The sequence below is a fragment of the Gigantopelta aegis genome, chromosome 3, assembly GCF_016097555.1.
Source record: "Gigantopelta aegis isolate Gae_Host chromosome 3, Gae_host_genome, whole genome shotgun sequence".
Lineage (NCBI taxonomy): Eukaryota > Metazoa > Mollusca > Gastropoda > Neomphalida > Peltospiridae > Gigantopelta > Gigantopelta aegis.
This window is the reverse complement of record NC_054701.1, coordinates 29,728,773-29,750,182: the sequence shown is the minus strand read 5'-3', so window position 1 is coordinate 29,750,182 and position 21,410 is coordinate 29,728,773. Positions and strand designations below refer to the sequence as shown.

At 38.7% G+C, this 21,410-nt stretch overlaps 1 protein-coding gene across 1 annotated transcript; it reads right to left on the bottom strand.

Moving 5' to 3' along the window:
* Positions 1 to 2,500: 2,500 nt before the first annotated feature.
* On the bottom strand, positions 2,501 to 19,582 carry LOC121368586 (15-hydroxyprostaglandin dehydrogenase [NAD(+)]-like). The gene is made up of 7 exons (XM_041493325.1): positions 19,490 to 19,582; positions 16,885 to 17,008; positions 15,833 to 15,939; positions 10,848 to 10,944; positions 6,255 to 6,331; positions 4,378 to 4,523; positions 2,501 to 3,949 (listed from the first exon to the last, which is right to left on the bottom strand). The coding sequence occupies exons 1-7, from the start codon at positions 19,580 to 19,582 to the stop codon at positions 3,784 to 3,786; spliced, it is 810 nt and encodes a 269-aa protein (XP_041349259.1). The 3' UTR covers positions 2,501 to 3,783.
* Positions 19,583 to 21,410: the final 1,828 nt, after the last annotated feature.

Genomic DNA, 21,410 nt, shown 5'->3' with positions numbered 1-21,410 from the left:
ATTAAAGCAAAGATTAAAAGATATGTTTATACAGGGATGGCCCTCGCGATTAAACCTTTCTTCAAGAGCATCACTATACCGACATTTTTCTAATATTTTTTCTTATAAGTCATATTTAGACAGTATTTCTGTTAGAAAATATAGAACTGCTTTAACGAGACTACGCATTGCTGCTCATAGATTATTAATTGAAACGGGAAGATTGGCAAAACCTAGCCCAATTGCACTGGATAATCGTAAATGTGTTACTTGTAATTTAACAGAAGATGAATTCCATTTTATACTTATTTGTCCTATGTACAAATCTATCAGATATTACATATGAAAATATTATAAAAATAACCCTAGTATGTTTAAAAAAAGAAACATAATTTTGTACAATTAAGTTTTCCCTGCATGTGAATGTGAATGCGTAAGTAGAACGTTTGTTATATATATTATATGTATCTTTAAATTTGCATTTAGTTATTTTATAAACATCATGTTAATACTCATGGGCGCCATGTCGCTAATGTATCCCATTTATGTGTCAATACGATTTACACGTTGTATACAAACATTATATATCTGTGTATATGTATATATTATGTGCTCAAGGGCCATTAGGCCTAATGCGAATAAAGTTATTACATCACTGTCTGCCTGAACATCCCTGGCATTGAAACAAAAGCACACCAGTCAGTTGTGACACAGAAAGCACTGACACTTGAACACATAAGTACTCACTATATAACAGAGCACTGGATTCATGTCTACTCAGACGGATCATCACAAGGTGCAGTCCGAAATGGAGGAGTTGGTGCATACATCCAATATCCGAACAGAACAACTATCAGCCTCAACATACCAGCTGTCAATAAACTACAGATTTGAGCAACAAGCAGCCATTCTAGCAACGTCTCTTCTCATGAAACAAGCCATATCAAACACTAATATCGTCTTCTTCATCGACTGCAAATCAGTACTTCAATCAGTCCAAAATGAGTCCCAAGATAATGCCACCAGAAATTTCAAACACCAGCCCAGTATCATATCTAGAACCAACAATGCTGCATTTCAATGGATTCCAGCACACTGTGGAGTCACAGGAAACGAGACTGCAGACAACCTAGTCAAACAAGCATCTGAATGCCAACAACACCGTCAGAGTTTCACTTCCTGAGATGGAGACTCTCATAAAAGGGAAGTTCAACACTGCCTGAAAAACAAGGACAGGAAGTACTTATCCAAGTGACCCCACCATACACCTAAACCGACGAGAACAAACAATGATATTCAGACTGAGGACAGGGCACTGCAGACTCGGTGCACATCTCTATAAACGCAAAGTGGTAACAACACCTCAGTGTCATTGTAACACTGAACCCAAACTCCAGAGCATGTACTGCAAAGATGTTCAACATACGACAGTATCAGAGAAAACATCTGGACACAACCATTCTTGCATGGTATCATAAATTACTGTTTTGACAGTCAGTGTATGCTATCACATCTTTCAAAATATCCTACCGGCCTCGGTGGCGCAGTGGTTAAGCCATCGGACTACAGGCTGGTAGGTACAGGGTTCACAGAGTGAGTTCTTACGGGCTCAGTGGGTAGGTGTAAGGCCACTACACCCTCTTCTCTCTCACTAATCATTAACCAACTAACAACTAACCCACTGTCCTGGACAGACAGCCCAGATAGCTGAGATGTGTGCCCAGGACAGCGTGCTTGAACCTTAATTGGATATAAGCACGAAAATAAGTTGAAATCAATCAATCAATCGAAATATCCATTGAACTCTGTTCTGTACAAAAAATCGGCTTTGTAGTTTAAATTAATAAAACCTAGCCTGTCTTGGATGTAGCGCTAGCTAGCCACAAAAGTACCATTGTGCCAAATATCTTCCTAAAGCCAATACTGTTAACGTTTACCAATACAACTGCTATGAGCAGCACGCCTACTCATCCAAGCAGTACTGTACATAAATAAAAAGTGTTGCACCTCAAATTAAATCTACCTGTAATAAAATGGGGCTCATATGTATACCATTTAAGAGATGTTATCAATATTTTCATTAGCAACCCTCATTTTTGCTGAAAATCGCACTTTCCTTTTTGGAGGTAATATGCACTGGTGTAACAATTGTATACCGGTACTAAATAAAAGTGTATTTATTTATTGGATAATAGTATTTGCATAAATAAATCAATGATACATATTACTACTAACGAGAGCAGCAGCTGATTTTACTCTGTAAATATTTGAATATATGGGGAACGGCGGGGGGGGGGGGGGGGGGGGGGGGGGCAGCCACAAACACAGGATAGTTCAAATTCATATTGGACAAGCAGAACTTGAACCTTCACGATGTTGTCTGATGAGCCAATAGAAATGTAATTTTACTAAAAGACAAGTGTCAGAGAAAACACAACAAAAAATGAAATCTGATATAATCATTTTCAAACTAGCTAAAAATAAAAGCACGTAAACGAGAACAAACAAACCCCAGAAATCGAAGATTTGTATATGTTTATTAACTGAACTTATAATGTTTACGTTTTCGAAATTGTTACAAATTTGCCAATATAATTTTACTAAACATAACAAAAAGTATCATTGGTAACTCCTACAATGATTAAATAATATTTGTTAACTTCCTTTCCTTTCTGTTAGTATTAAAATAATAAATTGATAATTTATTCGTTGAATTTATTCTTGCATGGTATCATTAATTACAGTTTTGACAGTGCATGCCATTACAACTTTCAAAATATCCATTGAACTATGTTCTGTACAGAAATTTGGCTTTGTAGTTTAAATTAATAAAACCTAGCCTGTCTTGGATGTAGCGCTAGCTAGTCATACAGGTTCCACAGTACCAAATATATTCCTAAAGCCAATAATGTTAACGTTTACCATGCATACAACAGTTATGAGCAGCATATCAACACACCCTGGCAGTACTATACATAAATAAAAAGTGTTGCACCTCAAATTTAATCTACCTGCAAGAAAATGGGAGTCACATACCATTTAAGAGATTGACGAACAGGGTTAGGGTTAGGGTTAGGGTTAGGGTCATTATTAGCAACCCTAATTTTTATATACCGGCAATAAATAAAAGTGTATTTATTTTTTGAATAATAGTATTTGCATAAATAATCAATGATATATATTACTACCAATCAGTGCCGCAGCTGATTTTACTCCGTAAATATTTGAACTTTGACATGGAGCTTTCTGCTTTGATGCAGTATAACTTAAAGACGAATTAGGAAGGAGATATCGTCCCGGAGATTGATACTGGCATGGTCGGGGGGGGGGGGGGGGGTACCTCCACCAGTGACAATAGTAAGTCCTGTTAGAATTATAAGGCAGGTCAATGTATAAGGTGGAGAGAACAATGCGTGACTGGGAGGCATTGAACTCAAATGATTTTATCAACATGAGAACAAATAGGTAGACAGGTTTTCAAATAGAAATAATTATGCGTCTAATTGATGACCTAGACTTTCTTTCATTCGTTGCCTATATTGACTTGATTTCCTAATTAAATCGAATTAAGGTTCAAGCACGCTGTAGTGAGATAGCTGCCCAGGTGATGGGCCTGAGTCAATGTTTATTTGTTCGTGGTTAGTGAGAAAGAAGTCTGTGGGGTGGACACTGAGCCACTACTGGGATATGAACCTATAGTATATCCCATATTATAAAAAAGGCATTCCCTATGGGAAGGACTGTAGACTATCTATCAGTTTTAGGTCGATGGCTTAACCAACACACCACCCAGGCCACTTTGGTCTATTTTTCGGCATCTTGACTCGTAACAAGCTTGGGCATCACAAGCGGCGGATCAAGCACCTGTTCCGTATAAAACGAATCTGATCCTGGCATGATGGCTATCAGCTTCCCATTGCTGTCCTCGTCCTGAACCAGTTTGATGAAGACATCACCTACATCAGTCACTCTGGAATGAAACATGTACAAAAACATTCAAGTTGACACCAGATAACAATTTAAATATGTACATCTGTGGGACAGGGTCACGGGTTTCAACGTGTTGCCTAAACCTAGGTTAACTCTGGATTGTGGAGACAACCATACAAAGTTTTCAATGTATTTCCTAAACCTAGGTTAACTCTGGATTGTGGAGACAGCCATACAAAGTTTTCAACGTGTTTCCTAAACCTAGGTTAATTCTGGATTGTGGAGACAACCATACAGAGTTTTCAATGTGTAGCTTAAACCTAAGTTAACACTGGAATATGGAGACAACTTCATGAAGTTTTCGTGTTACCTAAACCTAGATTAACCTTAGATTTTGAAAAAATAACAATCAATGGATATAAGCACGAAAATAAACTGAAATGAAAAATTATTCAAATGCCTACTTACGGAATGATTTCACAAATCTCGAGATAGGCCATTAGACTATCGTAGCAATGGCAATGCTCTGGTTTTGGACGTATAATAGGTGTGTTTGCGAAGGATGGACACACACAGGCTAACCTCACTCCCATGCTGGGTATATTTGGATTTGACTGGAACAAACGCAAAGAAAGTCCATTAAAAAACGTAACAAAATACAATTTCCTTTGACTAGAGTTATATAATTTCATAAATTACAGTTTAACTCCCTTGTAAGGCCAACAAGTGCTACCTACACAAACCTCAGTCCTGGTCAAAACAATCCATCCCATTTGAGAATAACCTTATAGATTCATTCATTCATTTAACTTATAGATTCATTCATTCATTCATTTAAACTTATTTCCGTGCTTATATCCAAATAAGGTTCAAGCACGTTATCCTGAACACACACTTCAGCAATCTGGACTGTGTGTCCAGGACAGTGGTTTAGTGGTGAGTTATTAGCTGTTAGTGAGAGAGAAGTCGGTGTAGTGGCCTTACACCTGCCCATTGATTCGTTAAACTCACTCTGGGTGGAATCCGGTACCAGGAGGCGAACCCAATACCTACCATACTAAAGTCTTAACTACTATATCACCAAGTTCAGGGTGGGTTTTTTCTTTTTTTTTTAGAATAACCTAAAATATGTTGAATTATATTAATCTTAATATTGATTGACTGATGGTAAGGATTAACAAAATAATGTATGAAAAATGTACATTGGTAATCCTTGGATCAGTTACGAGGTGGGGTTTTTTATTTTTTATTTATTTATTTATTATTATTTATTTTTATTTTTTTGATCTACATGCCATTCACAATTTTCTCAAATAACTGACTAATATGCATGTATTGCCGCTTTCTTCCATATAATATACATAACAAAATAATAAAAGTTAAGGACTCCTTGCTATCAACTTATATCATTTGATCACTGGCTACTGCAGAGCTCACCATTGTCAAATTAGCCAATTGCTAATTGTTATACAAAACATTAGTTTTAGGGTAACAAAACTGTATTTAAATTGACCACTTTTTAATAATTTTCAAGGAAATATTCTACATATCTGAAAATTGGCTGAACTAAAATTTGTTCCAGTGTGAGCCCTGTTACTGGATGTCAGACATAAGTCATTTTGGCACTCCGTCTAGAATGCTAGAGAAGAAACCCGTATATGCCACACAACCTGCTCTTATTAGTTATTAACTTAATAATCTTAATTATTACATCTTGTTATTACTGAATTTATTGAACAATTTGCACACCTGCACAGATACTTTTTATAGCTAAAAAAATAAATATATATATATAAGAGAGAGAGAGAGAGAGAGAGAGAGAGAGAGAGAGAGAGAGAGAGAGAGAGAGAGAGAGAGAGAGAGAGAGTGTTTTGTGTTGTTGTTTTTGGTGTTGTTGTTGTTTTTTGTTTTTTTGTTTTTTTTGGGGGGAGGGGTGTTTTTAATTTATTTGTTTGTTAATTATTAGTTTTTATTCATTTTATTTAGTTATGACGTCCTTTGCATACTAGTTAATTATTTTATTGTCAAAATGGTCCAGCAATATACTTGCTAAATGGTACATAATATGATATATATGTGTGTACTTACTGGATTAATTTATTAAGGGGTTTTGATTTAGCTTTCACTCTGCTTGTATTTATAATACTGTATTGAACAACTCATGTATATCCATCTACAGGGACTGTGTGTTTGTATATGAGGTAAGCGTTAAGAAAAAATATGTTTTGCCGTTCTTTGTCAACCAACTGCGTAATACATATATTTTTGCCAGTTTAATCTAGTCTTATCTAGATTAGGGTCCTGTGATGCGCATAGTCATGAATAAATAAATGATTTCTACTAACCGCCCAGCTTTTAGTAAATCCAACTACCGCATGTTTTGTAGCTGTGTAGACTGGAAACCAGAAAAATGGTGCCAAACCTAAAAAAAAAAGGGATAAAATTAGAAAAGAAAATGTTAGAAAAAAACAGGGTCCCAGGGCCGTACTTATGTGCCTGAACTCTGCGGTACACACTCTGGGATAAATGGTACAAACAGCCTTATACACTGGTGTCGGGGAAAACTGCATGAAGTGCATTTATTGCTGCCTGATAACTTGTTGGGGGTGGGGGTGGGGGGGGGGGGTCCATAAACAAGATTACAAATGCAATACATGTACAGGAGTAACAAAACACAAGCAAACAATACATAAACATTTTTAAATATAATGTCATATATCAAAACTGGGGGGAATTTACTCGGGGATATACCAGGGGGAATTGTCCGGGGGGGGGGGGGGGAATGCCCTAGACTAAGGGCTAGAGATAATTTTTCGCGATTTGCACAACCTTTTGCATATAAATATTACTTCAGTTGGTAGAGCACTGGAACTCTCATACAGAGAGTTCGTGGGTCGAATCCTCTCGTATATATATATATATATATATATATATATATATATATATATATATATGTTATAGTTACATCATCCTTTTCCGAGAGATTCGTCTAGTTAGACCACGTTTATTGCGCCGTTGAGTGACGGGTGTAATAATCGAGCGTAGCCCGAGTTCTATTTCACCCGTCACTCAACGGCCGCAATAACCGTTGTCTAACTACACGAATCTCGAATAGCTTGTATCACGCCCCCATTACGACCCTTCGTGACGTCACCATGATCGTAAAGAAGTTTTATAATCTAATTTCACCTTGTTTCATAGTCCAAATCGGACGTAGCAAATGTGTGGGTTTTTGCAATTTATTGGGACCACCTTGGACTACTTGCTTAGATTAGCCTACACGGGGAAACATGTCGGGAATACTAATTCACCTGCCATTACAGGCGCGGATAGACCTACAAGGAGAGGGCGCTGCATAACCCCTCCAAATTTGAAGTGCTCGGAAAAAAATGAAATGTTTAGCAGGTGAATACAATGCATTTAATTATTTTTTTAGTGGAGAACGTACTATCTTGCTCAGCTTGATAATTACCATGTAGATAATATATATGTTGGTGAATTTTGGCACAAGTTTGGCCATGATTTTATATTGAATGATACCCATACGTGAGGATGGCACCCACACCATGTTTGAGTCATGTATATATATATTTTACGGGTAGTTAAATTTCAAATACACTTCGCGGGCCCTGTGTAAGTCTTGGAAAGTAACCCCCCCCCCCCCCCTCCCAATTACCTGTTAAATATATATTCGTCTGTTATAATTATATACATGACTCAAAGACAGTGTGGGTGCCCTCCCAACGTATGGGTACCCCTGAATATAAAATCATGGTCAAGCTCGTGCCAAAATTCACCAGCATATATATTATCATCATGATAATTGTCAAACTGAGCAAGATATTACGTTCTCCACTAAAAAAACCCCTCAATAAATGCATTGTATTCACCTGCTAAACATTTCATTTTTTTCCGGGTCACTTCAAATTTCGAGGAGGGGTTACGCAGCGCTCTCTCCTTGTAGGTCTATGCGCGCCTATAATGTCAGGTGAATTAGTATTCCCTACATTATTCCCCGTATACGCTAATCGAAGCAAGTAGTCCAAGTGTAACCGGGTGTTTTAAACTACATTCACTGCACACATACTATTTTAAAAGACTGTTCACATAGTTTTATTCTGTCAGGTTATACTTGTGCAGGCTTTCTTCGTTTTCCTACTTTCTCTGGTTTTCTGGGCTTGGGTTGTGCTCAATGACAACTCAGTTCTTACAAGCCCAGTGTCATTGTTTCTGTGTTCTCCTGGTCAGAAGCTTTATGACATTCAAGGAGAACAGACCACTTTTATGAGAAAACAAGCTTTTGTTCACAGCAACTGCACAACTAACATTCACAGAGAATTTTAAAGGTAAATACATATTGTACATGGTTTACACATTAACTACCTGTTTTAATTACTTATTTTAATCAAGAAATGAGATTAGGAGATTTAGTGATTAATAATATAGTAATAGTACTGTAGTTATGTTAAATATAACATTGTGACTTAGCTTGATTAGCTTTTTATTAAGTAGTTACATTATATTTATAGAATAGCTAGTAGAATAGGTTAAAGTCTATATTTTCTATTATAAATGATTATACTATCTAATTTACAGTATTTAATAAAGTAACATAATAACTAAGTTATTATGAGATATTTGTTTAATTAGTTTGTGTACACGTATGGATTTATGTGTACTTAATTGACTTTATTTTATTATTAGGTACCACATGTAGGTGACAACCAGCATTATGCTTCTGTAAAGACCCGACCCACAGTCGGTAGGTAAACTATTTGTAGACAGACTATGGTTTATTTAGTTTTGTATTTATGAAATATGTTATAAGTGATTTTATAGTGTTTATTTAGAAAAGGACATTCAATGTATTAAATAGTGTTCTATGTGTAATCAGTGATTTGTAGTCGGTATCTGGATTAAAAATCCCATGCCTCGACTGGGATCCGAACCCAGTACCTACCAGCCTGTTGACCGATGGCCTAACCACTACGCCACCGAGGCCGGTGTATTAAACAGTGTTCTATGTGTAATCAGTGATTTGTAATCAGTGATTTCTAAGTTATTTTATGATTCCTTAAATTCAATGATGTGTTGAATTTAATGTATGGAAATGTTGTTGGATAAGATATTCTCTTTATATGCTTAAACGGTCAGTGTGATAACACAGGCTAGTATATAGGTTAATTCTGAATGTGAAGTATATAATTAATTTTAAGACGTATTATAACTGAGATTTTTATATATATGTGTGTGATTTTAAGTATTCCCTTTTTGTTATTTCAGGGTCTTTGTTTGTGTGTGTATTTGTATGCTTGGAACCAGGGATCTTCATATCCCACCCGATTGATGATCGAGAATAAATCCTAAACCCCTGCCGAGTTGTTCGTGTTTTCCCTTCATACAACCATTCGGTAACACAAGGCGGACCCAATAAATTGCAAAACCCACCAATCTGCTACGTCCGATTCGGACTACGAAACAAGGTGAAATGTACCCGCTAAAATTAAATTGTAAAACTTCTTTGCGACCAGGGTGACGTCATGAAGGCTACGCCCTCGATCATTACACTCATCACTGAACGGCCTCAAAAACAGTGGTCTAACTAAATGAATATCTCGGAAAAGGATGGTGTAACTATAACACACACACACGTACACACACACACACACGTACACACACGTACACACACACACGTACACACACATGTACACACACACACGTACACACACACACACACACACACACGTACACACACGTACACACACACACGTACACACACATGTACACACACACACGTACACACATACACACACACGTACACACACACGTACACACATACACACGTACACACACATACACACACACGTACACACACACGTACACAAACACACACACGTACACACACACACCCGTACACACATGTACACACACACACGTACACACACACACACACGTACACACATACATACACACACACGTACACACGTACACACATACACACACGTACACACACACACACACGTACACACATACACACACGTACACACACACACACATACACACACACGTACACACGTACACACATACACACACGTACACACATACACACGTACACACATACACACACACACGTACACACACACACGTACACACACACACGTACACACACACGTACACACACACACACACGTACATACATACACACACGTACACACACACACGTACACACATACACACACGTACACACACACACGTACACACACACACGTACACACATACGCACACACGTACACACATACACACGTACACACACACGTGCACACATACACACACACGTACACACATGTACACACACGTGCACACACACACGTACACACATACACACACGTATACACACACACACACGTACACACACACGTACACACACACACATACACACATACACACACACATACACACACACGCACAGACACACACGGACACAGACAGATACATACACAGACAGACACACACACACACACACAGGCAGACACACACAGACACACACACAGAGACACGTATACACACACACACACAGACACACATACACACACACGCAAACACACACACGCAGACACAGACACACACGCACAGACACATAGACAGACACACACACATACAGACAGACACACACAGACACAAACAGGCACACACACAGACACACACGTACACACACACACTCACACACACTCACACACATACACATACACACACACAGACACGTACACAAACACACACACACACAGATATACACATACACACAGAGACACGTACACACACACACAGACAGAGACACGTACACACACAGACTCACACACTCACTCACACACACACACACACACACACACACACACACATACATATATCTTATGTAATTAATATTACTTATTATTACTCACCTGCTAGTGAAGCCGTATTTATTATCACCCCTCCTCTACCTCCTTTATCCTTACGCATGTGTTCCATGGCCAAATTAGTTCCCCAAATAACTGCATTCTGAAATTAAAAGAATGCCAGATTTAAACACAATCAAATTAGATACATCTCTTTTTGAAGACATTATGAAGTGTTATGTCAAATATTTCTAATACTTGTATTGTTTATGAACTGAGAAAAAACCCCTGAGAAAATACTTAGTAGTGTAGACCAAATTTCAGTCACTATATTAGCTTCGTAAAGTACATAGATGTAATATGTGACTGAATGTCAGTAATGTGAGATTGAATGTCAGTAATGTGTGACTGGATGTCAGTAATTTGTGACTGAATGTCAGTAATGTGTGATTGGATGTCAGTAACACGATTAACGTCCTGACACTATAAATAAGGGTTGCAGTCAGTCTTTTCCATCGTTACTTCTTGTGCGTAGAGATTAACGTCCTGACACTATGAATAAGGGTTGCAGTCAGTCTTTTCCATCGGTACTTCTTGCACGTACAGACTAACGTCCTGACACTATGAATACGGGTTGCAGTCAGTCTTTTCCATCGTTACTTCTTGTACGTAGAGATTAACGTCCTGACACTATGAATAAGGGTTGCAGTCAGTCGTTTTCATCGGTGCTTCTTGTACGTAGAGATTAACGTCCTGACACTATGAATAAAGGTTGCCGTCAGTCTTTTTCATCGGTACTTCTTGTACGTAGAGATTAACGTCCTGACACTATGAATAAGGGTTGCAGTCGGTCTTTTCCATCGGTACTTCTTGTACGTAGAGATTAACGTCCTGACACTATGAATAAGGGTTACAGTCAGTCTTTTCCATCAGGACTTCTTGTACGTAGAGATGTAGAGATTAACGTCCTGACACTATGACTAAGGGTTGCAGTCAGTCTTTTCCATCGGTACTTCTTGTACGTAGAGATTAACGTCCTGACACTATGAATAAGGGTTGCAGCCAGTCTTTTCCATCGGTACTTCTTGTACATAGAGATTAACGTCCTGACACTATGAATAAGGGTTGCAGCCAGTCTTTTCCATCGGTACTTCTTGTACATAGAGATTAACGTCCTGACACTATGAATATTGTACGTAGAGATTAACGTCCTGACACTATGAATAAGGGTTGCAGTCAGTCTTTTCCATCGGTACTTCTTGCACGTACAGACTAACGTCCTGACACTATGAATACGGGTTGCAGTCAGTCTTTTCCATCGTTACTTCTTGTACGTAGAGATTAACGTCCTGACACTATGAATAAGGGTTGCAGTCAGTCGTTTTCATCGGTGCTTCTTGTACGTAGAGATTAACGTCCTGACACTATGAATAAAGGTTGCCGTCAGTCTTTTTCATCGGTACTTCTTGTACGTAGAGATTAACGTCCTGACACTATGAATAAGGGTTGCAGTCGGTCTTTTCCATCGGTACTTCTTGTACGTAGAGATTAACGTCCTGACACTATGAATAAGGGTTACAGTCAGTCTTTTCCATCAGGACTTCTTGTACGTAGAGATGTAGAGATTAACGTCCTGACACTATGACTAAGGGTTGCAGTCAGTCTTTTCCATCGGTACTTCTTGTACGTAGAGATTAACGTCCTGACACTATGAATAAGGGTTGCAGCCAGTCTTTTCCATCGGTACTTCTTGTACATAGAGATTAACGTCCTGACACTATGAATAAGGGTTGCAGCCAGTCTTTTCCATCGGTACTTCTTGTACATAGAGATTAACGTCCTGACACTATGAATATTGTACGTAGAGATTAACGTCCTGACACTATGAATAAGGGTTGCAGTCAGTCTTTTCCATCGGTACTTCTTGTACGTAGAGATTAACGTCCTGACACTATGAATATTGTACGTAGAGATTAACGTCCTGACACTATGAATAAGGGTTGCAATCAGTCTTTTCCATCGGTACTTCTTGTACGTAGAGATTAACGTCCTGACACTATGAATAAGGGTTGCAGTCAGTCTTTTCCATCGTTACTTCTTGTACGTACAGATTAACGTCCTGACACTATGAATAAGGGTTGCAGTCAGTCTTTTCCATCGGTACTTCTTGTACGTAGAGATTAACGTCCTGACACTATGAATAAGGGTTGCAGTCAGTCGTTTCCATCGGTGCTTCTTGTACGTAGAGATTAACGTCCTGACACTATGAATAAAGGTTGCCGTCAGTCTTTTTCATCGGTACTTCTTGTACGTAGAGATTAACGTCCTGACACTATGAATAAGGGTTGCAGTCGGTCTTTTCCATCGGTACTTCTTGTACGTAGAGATTAACGTCCTGACACTATGAATAAGGGTTACAGTCAGTCTTTTCCATCAGGACTTCTTGTACGTAGAGATGTAGAGATTAACGTCCTGACATTATGACTAAGGGTTGCAGTCAGTCTTTTCCATCGGTACTTCTTGTACGTAGAGATTAACGTCCTGACACTATGAATAAGGTTTGCAGCCAGTCTTTTCCATCGGTACTTCTTGTACATAGAGATTAACGTCCTGACACTATGAATAAGGGTTGCAGTCAGTCTTTTCCATCGTTACTTCTTGTACGTAGAGATTAACGTCCTGACACTATGAATATTGTACGTAGAGATTAACGTCCTGACACTATGAATAAGGGTTGCAGTCAGTCTTTACCATCGGTACTTCTTGTACGTAGAGATTAACGTCCTGACACTATGAATAAAGGTTGCCGTCAGTCTTTTCCATCGGTACTTCTTGTACGTACAGATTAACGTCCTGACACTATGACTAAGGGTTGCAGTCAGTCTTTTTCATCGGTACTTCTTGTACGTAGAGATTAACGTCCTGACACTATGAATATTGTACGTAGAGATTAACGTCCTGACACTATGAATAAGGGTTGCAATCAGTCTTTTCCATCGGTACTTCTTGTACGTAGAGATTAACGTCCTGACACTATGAATACGGGTTGCAGTCAGTCTTTTCCATCGTTACTTCTTGTACGTACAGATTAACGTCCTGACACTATGAATATTGTACGTAGAGATTAACGTCCTGACACTATGAATAAGGGTTGCAGTCAGTCTTTACCATCGGTACTTCTTGTACGTAGAGATTAACGTCCTGACACTATGAATAAAGGTTGCCGTCAGTCTTTTCCATCGGTACTTCTTGTACGTAGAGATTAACGTCCTGACACTATGACTAAGGATTGCAGTCAGTCTTTTCCATCGGTATTTCTTGTACGTAGAGATTAACGTCCTGACACTATGAATAAGGGTTGCAGTCAGTCTTTTCCATCGGTACTTCTTGTACGTAGAGATTAACGTCCTGACACTATGAATAAGGGTTGCAGTCAGTCTTTTCCATCGTTACTTCTTGTACGTACAGATTAACGTCCTGACACTATGAATAAGGGTTGCAGTCAGTCTTTTCCATCGGTACTTCTTGTACGTACAGATTAACGTCCTGACACTATGAATAAGGGTTGCCGTCAATCTTTTCCATCGTTACTTCTTGTACGTACAGATTAACGTCCTGACACTATGAATGAGGGTTGCAGTCAGTCTTTTCCATCGGTACTTCTTGTACGTAGAGATTAACGTCCTGACACTATGAATATTGTACGTAGAGATTAACGTCCTGACACTATGAATAAGGGTTGCAGTCAGTCTTTTCCATCGGTACTTCTTGTACGTAGATATTAACGTCCTGACACTATGACTAAGGATTGCAGTCAGTCTTTTTCATCGGTACTTCTTGAACGTAGAGATTAACGTCCTGACACTATGAATAAGGGTTGCAGTCAGTCTTTTCAATCGGTACTTCTTGTACTAAGAGATTAACGTCCTGACACTATGAATAAGGGTTGCAGTCAGTCTTTTCCATCGTTACTTCTTGTACGTAGAGATTAACGTCCTGGCACTATGAATATTGTACGTAGAGATTAACGTCCTGACACTATGAATAAGGGTTGCAGTCAGTCTTTTCCATCGGTATTTCTTGTACGTAGAGATTAACGTCCTGACACTATGAATAAGAGTTGCAGTCAGTCTTTTCCATCGGTACTTCTTGTACGTAGAGATTAACGTCCTGACACTATGAATAAAGGTTGCCGTCAGTCTTTTTCATCGGTACTTCTTGTACGTAGAGATTAACGTCCTGACACTATGAATAAGGGTTGCAGTCGGTCTTTTCCATCGGTACTTCTTGTACGTAGAGATTAACGTCCTGACACTATGAATAAGGGTTGCAGTCGGTCTTTTTCATCGGTACTTCTTGTACGTAGAGATTAACGTCCTGACACTATGAATAAGGGTTGCAGTCGGTCTTTTCCATCGGTACTTCTTGTACGTAGAGATTAACGTCCTGACACTATGAATAAGGGTTGCAGTCAGTCGTTTTCATCGGTGCTTCTTGTACGTAGAGATTAACGTCCTGACACTATGAATAAGGGTTGCAGTCAGTCTTTTCAATCGGTACTTCTTGTACGTAGACCACAATGAAAGACGCCATTTTTGTGAAGATTTTCATTTCATTTCAACTTATTTTCTTACTTATATCCAACTAAGGTTCAAGCACGCTATCATGGACATACATCTCAGCTATATGGTCTGTCTGTCCAGGACAGTGGGTTAGTTGTAAGTTATTAGTGGTTAGTGAGAGAGAAGTTGGTGTAGTGGTCTTACACCTACCCATTGAGTCGTTAAAACTCGCTCTAGGTGAGAGCCGGTACCGGGCTACGAACACTGTACCTACCAGCCTTAACCATGACACCACCGAGGCCGGTTTTCTGCAGATAGATCACGTGTCATTGCTTACTCGTCAAAACTGGAAATAATAATTTGGAAAAGAACCATGCGAAAATACAACTGAGACCTACTACTCCGCCTTGTGCCAACCAGGTAACAAATCCGCACTCTCCAGTTATTACTACAAAACAAATCACCGACTACCATAATGGTAATACGTACCAAATTGATCGCTATCGTCATTTCCCACATATTCTCATTCATTATTCCTGCGTTATTCACCATCACGTCAATGTGACCAAAACTATTCACAGCCGACTGAAAGGTAGCTGAAATTATACGAATGTTATTGCACACAGTAAATAACTAAATAATACTGTGTTGTTGTTTCCCTTAGCAGGAACCATATATGACTTACGAATGCTACAAAGTTCAGCCTTAAAGATACTGTCTCACATCCCCATCCCACATAAATATCGTTTACTAATGTAACATGCATATATAAACGTTAGTTTTAATTTTTTCGTATATTTTCGTCGACTAGCTGGATATGACAGGATCTGTCGCCATTGTCTTTAATACATGGTACCATTAAACAGTGGAGAGAAGCGACCCGTCTTTTGGGTGTCTAAACAGTAAATGCCAAATTTTAAGTCACCAAAATTAACCAAATCAAAGAATGGCATGTCACTAAAGGAAAGTCAAAATGAATGATTTATTATAACTAGCAAAAAGGTAAAAAAATATACTCGAAATGGTAGATTTAAACCAAGGAGAACGATAAAAATACATTTATAAAAATAAATAAATAAATAAATAAATAAATATAAAAATCGCCGGAACATGCCTTTCATTTAATTATAAAAATCCCCTTTCAATACGTTACTGCCTGTTCCAAACATAAAATACAAAATATGTTTTTCATTTTCTTTTATGAATTGAATCGCAGTGCTTGGCATAGGATCATTTCAAAAATAATAAATTGGAAACCGAAACCAGTAGCTACAATAAAGAACAGGACCCAATTTCACAAAACATCGTAAGCCTAGTTTTGCACGTAAACGTAAATCTACGACTAAACCACGATTTTTATTATTATTAAAAATACAGTAAATATAGTTTGAAGTACACATATTTCATTTTCTTTTCTTCTTAAAATGCTCACTCTTCCATAATGATGTAATTTTCTGCATGAAATAGATGTGAACGTATGACGGGTATAACAGCTAGTCGCAGGCGTAAACTTACGATGTTTTGTGAAATGGGCCACTGACCTGTAAATTGATCTTTATTGCTAACGTCGCATTTTCCAAATCTGACATTGTCAGCTCCGTATTCCTTTTGTAGGGCTGCTAAGGTCTCCTCGCCGGTTTTTGTATTGAGATCTGCAATAAAAACCTGAAAAAGAGAATAAATCTATAGACGGGTTTATTGGCCAGTGACGTCAAAGTACTGTGCGCGGCCATGTTTATAATCACGTGATCGGTCCGCCATTAAGGGAGTGAAATTCGCACAATAATATGTGAAGGCATTGCATCTGGGTGCATTTTTAGTATTTATTACCATTTTAGTACATTTTGTGAAAGCAAAACCAGTATGTCGAATAATACAACCTCATTTAAAGATTGTAGATTCACATCAAAGTTGGTGGAAGTGTATTAATCATTAAAAACGTAAATAATAAAGCATGTATATAGACCATACACGCGAATATAAAAGCATAACGAATAATTTAAACTTATGCAAGCAAATATAATTTCCCTGGACACTTGTATAGCCTAATGTATTGAACATTAAAACAATATTTTAGCCTCAGCGGACGAGGGTAAAAGATGACCCCACTCCCCACTCCCCACCCCCCACCAGCCTAAGCTCCTGTTTTGTTTGTACTTGCCTTGGTGTCAGTAAGTGTCAAAGGGGTTCGTTTTGTAATTAACTAGTATATAGAAAATTTTATGAAAAACCAGAAGCGCATTTTCGGGGTAATTTAGTGTTGTATGATTAATCTAATTAAAAAAAAAATCAAGAAACAAAAGATAATTTAAAAAAAAAAAAAAAAAATTATAAAATAATAACAAATAAATAAATAAATTAATTAATTTTTTATTTTATTATTATTTATTAATTAATTAATAATAAATAAATAAATTATTATTAAAAAAATTCGACGAAATGGGTGGGGTGCGATTTTCAGGTGGCATGCATGCGTGTTACGTCAGTAAATTATTTATCATGTTATCGCACACATTTAACACCATAATAACTCGTATGTATATATAAAAATTTTTTTTTTTAAAATAAAATAAAAATAAATAAGAGATAAATATTTGGCAGTGTTAACTGCGACCCACTTCAACCCCATGTGATCACATCCGGAATATCCCAAAGCTAATAATAGTAACAGCTAAACGTTGACATCTACTCTAGATCTAACGTCAGTCTATCTTTTTTCAAAATGGTACACCACGTTTTCTACAAACGTTCATAATTGAAATACTTTTCTATATTTTAGGATGCATTCAGTAAAGTTTCACTTAATAACAATAAAAATTATTCACACTTGCGTGTTTAATTTATTCGCTATGCTTTTGTATTTGCGTGTATAGGTGCTTTATTATATATGTTTTTAATCATTCACAGATTTCCACCGATATTGATATGAATATACAATCTTTAAATGAGGTTCAATTATCCAAGAGACTGGTTTTGCTTTTGCAAAACGTTCCAAAAAAGTAATAAAACCTGAAATTGCACCCAGCTGCAATGCCGTCACATGTTATTATTGCGTGAATTTCACTCCCTTAATGGCGGCCGTACGGTTACGCCATCTATCGACAACGTCATAAACTGCTGGGCGACAATCGGAAAAACCCGTCTATACAATCGATGTTTATTTATTCATATTATTTAGTTTGTGCATTGTTCGTATTTATCATGTACTATGCAACTGGTAACGCCAGTCATGTAATGTTTTTTTTTAACAAATATACTTGATTTTTTGTTTGTTTATATAACCAGCCCCATATTGCAGGCTGTCATGTAGGCCTATTTAATAATTACATTGCCGAACCTGTCCAAATCGATCGTGGACCAAACATAGAGAAAGTAGGCTTTTGAAACCGAGAACGTGTGAAAGGATACACTAATAGAGAAAACATATTTTGTGGTTGTACTGTCTAGCAGTCGTATGAAGACTGCACTCGACATGATTATATCAGCGATGTTCCGATTTGTTGGACAAGGGATTATAAGAGTTACGTTAGAATCTATTGACAGCTCTTTTAATTAGATTGAGACGAAGTATTAGGCTGTCCTCTAGAACTCCAGGCTCCGTATTCATAAACGTACTGAATGTATTATACTTATCTATATACTTTAAGTATGTATTTAGGTATCATACATTCACTTAAGTGTGTTTATGAATACGGAGCCAGACGTTTGACCGTAGCTAGGATCTTTTTGTTGGAGGCGGGCGAGGGGGGGGGGGGGGGGGCGCAACTGAGTAGTTAATAGTCAGAAACTCCTAAACGGTTAATAAGAGGATTTTCTTTAAGTTTCTATAATTTTTTCCGGATTTCGTTGCCCCCCCCAAGCCCCTCCCAAGCCCCCCCCAAGACCCCCCCCCCCTCCCCGATAGCTATGGCCCTGTTATCGGTAATATGAACAAAAGTCATAATATTCACGTTAGACTCTATTGGCAGTTCTTTTTATTAAATAGATACAAAGTATTCTAAAACTCTAAACGTTTGACTATTACCGGTAATATGAAAAAAAGTTACAAGAGGACACACATCAAGAAAGCGAAATATCCTTACACCAATCTTAATTCAGTACGTTGCAGTTATGAATAAAAATAGTCAGAAATTCATTTAGGCCTACCTTTCCGCCCCTTTTCAGTGCCGCTTCTGCCATCCCCTTTCCAAGGCCTTGAGCCGCCCCCGTTATGAAAAATACTTTATTAGATATTTCCATCGTAAGCTCTCAACTCTTCTGTTTTCATTAATTGTGTTGTTTGACAGTTCAAAAGTGCTAGCTGTATACCCACTAACGCTACAGGTGTTGTTTGACAATTCAAAAATATTAGCAGTATGTCCACTAATGCTAAAGGTGCTGTCCAGACATATACAATGATAAAGATGTAAAGTTGACGGTACGGCAATACCTCAGTATTAAAAATAACAAACCGGTTCTGGTTTATAAATACCAATGTTGTTGGAGGTTTTTTCTTTACTCTCAAGGCCGCTTTAGACAGATGCGACAACCTTCAACCAGAAATCATACCCCAACAAAGCCACACTATTTTTATTGGGTATGTGAGGTTAAAGTCACGCCATGGGTTGTTGTAACCTTGATTTTGCTTTCCGGTGCCGGTGCGAATTTAACAACTTAAGAGTTTAGGTGTATGGCCACAATATCGACTTCGCTTTCACTAACGACCAGCAACTAACCACAGCAGACAGTCCAAATAGCTGAGGTGTGTATGCCCAGGACAGCGTGCTTCAGTCTACTTGGATATGAGCAGGAAAATGACTATAAATAAATTAATGAAATGTAGCTTGCTCACAGCCAATGCATGTTGAACAAAATGACAAGGGACGGGATGTACCTCAATGGTAAAGAGTATAGTGCTTCACAAGGGGCGGGGTGTAGCTCAGTGGTAAAGAGTATAGTGCTTCACAAGGGGCGGGGTGTAGCTCAGTGGTAAAGAGTATAGTGCTTCACAAGGGGCGGGGTGTAGCTCAGTGGTAAAGAGTATAGTGCTTCACAAGGGGCGGGGTGTAGCTCAGTGGTAAAGAGTATAGTGCTTCACAAGGGGCGGGGTGTAGCTCAGTGGTAAAGAGTATAGTGCTTCACAAGGGGCGGGGTGTAGCTCAGTGGTAAAGAGTATAGTGCTTCACAAGGGGCGGGGTGTAGCTCAGTGGTAAAGCGTATAGTCCTTCACAAGGGGCGGGGTGTACCTCAGCGGTAAAGAGTATAGTGCTTCACAAGGGGCGGGGTGTAGCTCAGTGGTAAAGAGTATAGTGGTAAAGAGTATAGTGCTTCACAAGGGGCTGGGTGTAGCTCAGTGGTAAAGAGTATAGTGCTTTACAATGGGCGGGATGTAGCTCAGTGGTAAATAGTGTAGTGCTTCACAAGGGGCGGGGTGTAGCTCAGTGGTAAAGAGTATAGTGCTTCACAAGGGGCGGGGTGTACCTCAGCGGTAAAGAGTATAGTGCTTCACAAGGGGCGGGGTGTACCTCAGTGGTAAAGAGTATAGTGCTTCACAAGGGGCGGGGTGTAGCTCAGCGGTAAAGAGTATAGTGGTAAAGAGTATAGTGCTTCACAAGGGGCTGGGTGTAGCTCAGTGGTAAAGAGTATAGTGCTTTACAATGGGCGGGATGTAGCTCAGTGGTAAATAGTGTAGTGCTTCACAAGGGGCGGGGTGTAGCTCAGTGGTAAAGAGTATAGTGCTTCACAAGGGGCGGGGTGTAGCTCAGTGGTAAAGAGTATAGTGCTTCACAAGGGGCGGGGTGTAGCTCAGTGGTAAAGAGTATAGTGCTTCACAAGGGGCGGGGTGTAGCTCAGTGGTAAAGAGTATAGTGCTTCACAAGGGGCGGGGTGTACCTCAGCGGTAAAGAGTATAGTGCTTCACAAGGGGCGGGGTGTAGCTCAGCGGTAAAGAGTATAGTGGTAAAGAGTATAGTGCTTCACAAGGGGCTGGGTGTAGCTCAGTGGTAAAGAGTATAGTGCTTTACAATGGGCGGGATGTAGCTCAGTGGTAAATAGTGTAGTGCTTCACAAGGGGCGGGGTGTAGCTCAG